Genomic DNA, 5436 nt, shown 5'->3' on the forward strand with positions numbered 1-5436 from the left:
AGGGGCGAGGAGCCACAGCGCTCTGCCCCATGCCTGCCGTTCGAGAAACACACGAGAGCAAACGTCACTAGAACGGTTTATTATATAAAGCCATAGGAAATACACAGGAGGCTTTAGGACACTTCCTTCTAGAGACTGCTTCAAGCTCCTCGGAACGGCAAACACACAAACTCTGATTTGCCTGCATCAAAGCTTTCAAACGAGGGTTCAACAAGGGTCTGCATACAGAGTTACTAACACTTCAACATGCATAACATTTTCTGTTCCTAAGTGAAGCTGGGGGGCTCGCCCCTTCATCCTGCAGTTGGTTACAAAATGACAGAAGAGTACAAAAGGAAAGTAAAACATGCGAGATGCTTTCAAGAAGCACATGGGTGTCTGAGCAGAAAGCAGGGTCAGCACAAGTGCCCCAGCAAGGCAGAAGCCAAAGGGATGCAGGGACAAGGTGGGCATCAGCATCCCTGCAGAGGGGCCTGAGCCCTTGCGTGGCCCTGGGGCAGCCCAGGGTGCCCCATTTTGCAGCGAGGGCCAACGCAGGGACTTGAGAGGTGCAAAGCCCCCCCCCAGGGCAGCCCAGGTACCACCTCGTTTGGGATACAGTGAGAGGTGCGGGTGCTGGGGGTGCCCCTGGCCTCTGTCCCCCGGGGCCAGGGGGACACAGCCCTGGCAGGAGGTGGGGGTGGGCACCTGACTGCCCCTGGGTGCTGGAGCCCTGCGCTCCCTCAGACCCCCCCAGTGCTCCCAGCAGCTCCCGAGCGCAGCCACAGCCCGTGGGCAATGCTCCCCTCCCCGAATTCACCGGGGGTCTTGGGTGCTCCCTGTGCTGGTGGCTGGGCTCAGTGAGGCACGTCCCTGTGCAGGAATAAAGCCCTCGGTGCTCCCTTCTCCGGGCTCGGGGGGCACCTCGGGGGTCCGTACCCACCAGCTCCAGCTCAGACACCGCAGGGGCAGCCGTGGGCAATCACGACGCAGATGGACGGGATTGGGGCGGGGAGGTGGTGGGGGCAAACGCCCCGTACCTGCACACGGTTTGAGCTGCTCATCGTGTCCCCGTGAGAGCACCCACGGTGTGCGGAGCAAAGGGTCTGGGCCACTGCGGTGAGGTGACGGCAGAAATCCAGAGATGGGTCCCATCTGTCCTGTCCGGACACGAGCTCTTCTCCTGGCCACCTCCAGCCCGGTGTCCCCAGACCTCTCAAACGGGGCACACAGCACCCTTCACGTCCCGTTCACCACACGCACGGAGAGGCTGTGCTGCAAAGCCATCCGCTGCGCAGCCCACGCCGCGGGGACCGGGAGCTGCCGCCTTGTGTCACACAGAGCAAGGGAGGACACGGGGAAAGGAGCAGAGCCAGCGCGGTGCTGGGGGAGCAGACGGGTGCTGCAGGGTGCAGAGCCAGCGCCGAAGCTGCTGCCGCCCTTTGCTCGGGGGGCCCTGGGTCAGCTCGTGCCTGCTCAGACAGGAAGCAAAAGGAAAGAGTAAATAATGGGGGGTCTTGAAGCTCCTTTCTCAACTTTATTGAGCTTTGGCTCTGCACAGAGCCACGGCATAGCGTACTCTAGCCTTCGGGAGGGCACAGGAACCCCTGAACACACCGCGGTTCGGGGTCAGCCCCCATCTCCTGCGCCTCGTGCCCTGCCCCTGAAATGTTGCCGGGGCACCTGGCACAAAGACCCTGAAGAAAAGAGACAGCCCCTGCCCCACGGTGTCCTCGGAGGCTCATAGGTCGCTGCTGCAGTCGCGGCACAGGATCTCATCGTTGTCGGGAATGAAGCCCTTCCCGACCAGCGAGGTGTTGCAACGGGCGCAGTTAAAGCAATTATGGTGCCAGTGACGGTCCTCAAAGGAGACGTATTTACCTCCGCCAAAGCCTGCGGGAGGGACAGAGGCAGCGTTAGGAGCTTCCCACACAGACCGAGCCTTGGCCTGTTCACCTCGGGGTCAGGTCCTTGCACACAGTGCTGCACCGTGGCACCCAGACACCGCCAGCACCCAATACTGAAACACCAACCTCCGCTCTTGCGGGGCAAGGAGACCAAAACGATTTCACACCAGGGTGAAATCCTTGGACTTGCAGGGGTGAGATCCTTGGACCTGATCCTATTTACCCCCCTGAGAGGAGCAGGGTGCGGAGCTGCACCACCCCAACGAGCGAGGGGGCTGTTGGGAGCAGCCGACTCCGGGCTGTCCCCCTGCTCCTGGGACTGCGACCGATGGTCAGGGAGCAGCAGGGCGACTGGAGCTGCGCTGTCCCCAGCCAGAGTCGCCCTCTGAGTCACCGGCTGAATCACAGCTTCACCGGCCTTCCCAGCAGCCAGGGACACGAGCAGCCAAGTGGGGGAGGACAGGAAGGCGCCCAGACCCTCCCCGGGGCTCTGCAGAACAGGACCCCCTGCTTCCCCGTCTTGGCAGACACAACAGCTCCAGGCTCCTCTGCAGCAGCTGGAGGCCTCTGGCTTTCTCTGCCTGTGAGCAGTCTTTCCACAGGACGTGGAAACCAGCCTCAAACACAGCATGAGAGTCAGAGACACGAGACCACACTGTGAGGGGTCCTTTTGGGAGCCTTTTCCCCTGGGCAGGGGGAATTCCTCCCAGGGGGCACAGTTCACCGCTTGGCAAGATGGAGATGAAGGGACAGAAGTGGCCCTAGGACCACTGCAACAGAGAGATCCTCTCTCACGGGGCTCCTTGGGAAGAAGTCACGCGTGTGAAATGGGGCAGGTCGGTCGTGTTGGCCAAGGCCGCTCTGCTCACCTGTGATGGGCTTCGTGCAGGCGCTGCACTTCTTGGCATAGAGGTTCCCAAAGCACTTGATGCAGTAGGGGTTGTCATCCTGGGAGGTGAACTGCTGGCCAGCCAGGGGCGTCTTGCAGCCTGTGCAGACGAAACACTCCTTGTGCCAGGGCTCATCGCGGTAGGTCACTCCTCCCTTCGTCAGGGTCTGCGGGAAGAGGGCGCACAGCGGTGACACGCGGACACGGGGCACGAGCAGCGGCTGACTGGGGTTGGGGCACCTGAACCCGCTCTGTGGGGCTGGGGGGCTCGGGGGCAGACGAACCTTTTTGCAGCGAGTGCAGCGAGGAGCGAACTTGCTCTCGTAGCAGGGGACGCAGTAATAATCCTTCTTGTCTGGGATGAAGGAGCGCGATCCGATGGGCTGCTGGCAGCTGCTGCAGATGAAGCAATGCTCGTGCCAGGTCTGTCCGTTGTACTCCAGCTTACGGGATCCTGCCAAGAGAGGTTCACGGTGACAGGAGGCAGCGGCACGCCCAGGGGATGCTGTGCGGGATGAGCTGCGGTCCTGCACACCCGCGCTGTGCCAGTCTCACGGCAGCGCAGGGCTGCGGGCAGCTGGGGAAGGGAGGCCCCGAGTCTGCCCCACTGCAAGGCGAGGGCTGCGGGAACAGGCCCCAGCACCAGCGCAGGCCGCGGCAGAGACCTGCTGCAACCACGTCTGGAGACGGTGCCAGAATGGCCGAGCAAAGACACTCCTTTGCCTCAAGCCGTCTCCAGAGACGCTCACACACCCTCAGTCATTCCTTCTCCTCAGCACGCACCAGAAAATGCCCAGGAAACCCTTTGTTATCTCTCCCAGCAAACTTCCCCAGGAAAAAGGGGAACAGACAGACAGGGCTGCTTGGGATCCTGCTGTCTTGTGCCCAGCCCGCTCTGTGCAGTGACAGTGGGGCAGGAGAGCAGAAATGCAGCTCTTCCTGGCTGTCCCGGTGTGGGATCCTGCAGGACCAGGAACAAACCGCAGCACTGAGCTCGCCTGCCCCTACCTGGCATGACGGTCTTCTCGCAGGCAATGCACTTGGAGGAGAACTCGCTGCAGTAGCAGTCGTTGCACAGCAGCTCCTCGCCCTGGCAGGTGAACGGCTCGTCGGCCAGGGAGCGGTCACAGCGGAAGCAGCGGAAGCAGTGCTCGTGGTAGTGGCGATCCTCGTAGTACAGCTCCTGCGGAGGACACCGAGATGAGGGGGGAACCCACGGCCCCAGGGAACCGCCCTGCCCAGCCTGGGGGTCCCGCGCTCACCCTGCAGTCGTGGCCGATCAGCTCTTTGCACTCATCGCAGGTGTTGGCAAAGTGGGCATCGTAGCAGGGGATGCAGTACGGGCCGTTGTCCATCTGGATGTACTTCCGCCCGTACAAGGACTCCTTGCAGTTGTCGCAGTCGAAGCACTCGGTCATGGTGCCAGTCTGGGGGCCTCCTTCACCTGCTGAGAGACCCAGGGAGATGCGGGGTCAGCATCAACTTACACTGCCCGAGGTGTCCCCGCACAGCCCGGCCACCTCTGGAGGGTGAGGACCTGGGCCCCTGCACTGAGCCCACACGTGGCCAGGACAGGACACAGGCCTGAGCCGCTGCAGCACGGCCATGGGGCTCCAGCACAGCCCATATGTGTCCTGTCTCAGGTTTGTACTTGACCTGGAGCACTCAGCACCGCGCAGAGAAACCTACACACGTGAGCGTCCCCGCACAGCCCGGCCACCTCTGGAGGGTGAGGACCTGGGCCCCTGCACTGAGCCCACACGTGGCCAGGACAGGACACAGGCCTGAGCCGCTGCAGCACGGCCATGGGGCTCCAGCACAGCCCATATGTGTCCTGTCTCAGGTTTGTACTTGACCTGGAGCACTCAGCACCGCGCAGAGAAACCTACACACGTGAGCATGCAGCCGAGCTTCTGTCTGCCTCCTTGCTGGGAACCACAGTGTAAATTATGGCCAAAAGAGAGACTTTTTTGCATGAGAAGTTTTGATTTGGCACTGAAACAGGACCACGCATACACCTCGTGCGTGAGCATCCACTGTCACGTCAAAGCGCCAGCCACCGCGAGGGAGCTCAGTCCACCACGCAGCACATTTAGGTTATTCCTAAATATGGAGTTTTCCACTTGCAAAATCACACCCTTCTCGAACACAGGGTGCTATCAAGTGTAGACAAGCCCATGGAATTACATCTGAGCAGTCGGCTCTGCACGCTGCAGTTTTCTTCACGAATTCACCCACGTCAGAAAGAGCAATTCCGGCCCAATCTGGGGTCAGCATTTACTGGGGTAGGGAGCTCACCCCCAGCCCCTGTGCTGGGAGGCAGCTCCGGGGCAGGAGCCGACCCAGACAGCTCTGACTCACGCAGCGAGCTCAGCGAGCTCCCCAGGGCCATTCTTGGTCAAGCCGCACAGCTCCCAGCTGTTGTCAAGCCTGGTATGTGCCGATAGGGCTGCCGGTGAATAAATGCAGTGTTCCCACATGGCTACGTGACCACAGAGGAGGAACAAAGTCCCTTTTCAGATACCCTCGCTGCCCAGCTGCTGCCTGCGCCCCTGCCCGCCCGTGTCCCCAGCGCAGAGGCTGCTGCACGTGGCTGCGGGAGCAGGAGCAGCCCCACCGCATTTCCTGCCCCCGCCAAACCCGTCCCCCAGACCCCCAGCC

The 5436-nt window shown here is 61.6% G+C and overlaps 1 protein-coding gene across 1 annotated transcript; it reads right to left on the bottom strand.

Moving 5' to 3' along the window:
• Window positions 1-1494: 1494 nt before the first annotated feature.
• Window positions 1495-4219, bottom strand: FHL3 (four and a half LIM domains 3). Its single transcript, XM_010184835.1, has 5 exons — window positions 4038-4219; window positions 3784-3958; window positions 3060-3229; window positions 2756-2942; window positions 1495-1872 (listed from the first exon to the last, which is right to left on the bottom strand). The coding sequence occupies exons 1-5, from the start codon at window positions 4191-4193 to the stop codon at window positions 1721-1723; spliced, it is 840 nt and encodes a 279-aa protein (XP_010183137.1). The 5' UTR covers window positions 4194-4219; the 3' UTR covers window positions 1495-1720.
• Window positions 4220-5436: the final 1217 nt, after the last annotated feature.

The sequence above is a fragment of the Mesitornis unicolor genome, unplaced genomic scaffold (genome assembly GCF_000695765.1).
Source record: "Mesitornis unicolor isolate BGI_N332 unplaced genomic scaffold, ASM69576v1 scaffold33905, whole genome shotgun sequence".
NCBI classification, from domain to species: domain Eukaryota; kingdom Metazoa; phylum Chordata; class Aves; order Mesitornithiformes; family Mesitornithidae; genus Mesitornis; species Mesitornis unicolor.

Coding starts and splice junctions, on each gene's coding strand:
- FHL3 (XM_010184835.1), bottom strand. CDS start 4,193: ATGACCGAGTGCTTCGACTGCGACAACTGCAAGGAGTCCTTGTACGGG. Junction 3,959..4,037: donor TGATCGGCCACGACTGCAGG/GTGAGCGCGGGA, acceptor TGTCCTCCGCAG/GAGCTGTACTACGAGGATCG. Junction 3,230..3,783: donor CGAGAAGACCGTCATGCCAG/GTAGGGGCAGGC, acceptor CTCTCTTGGCAG/GATCCCGTAAGCTGGAGTAC.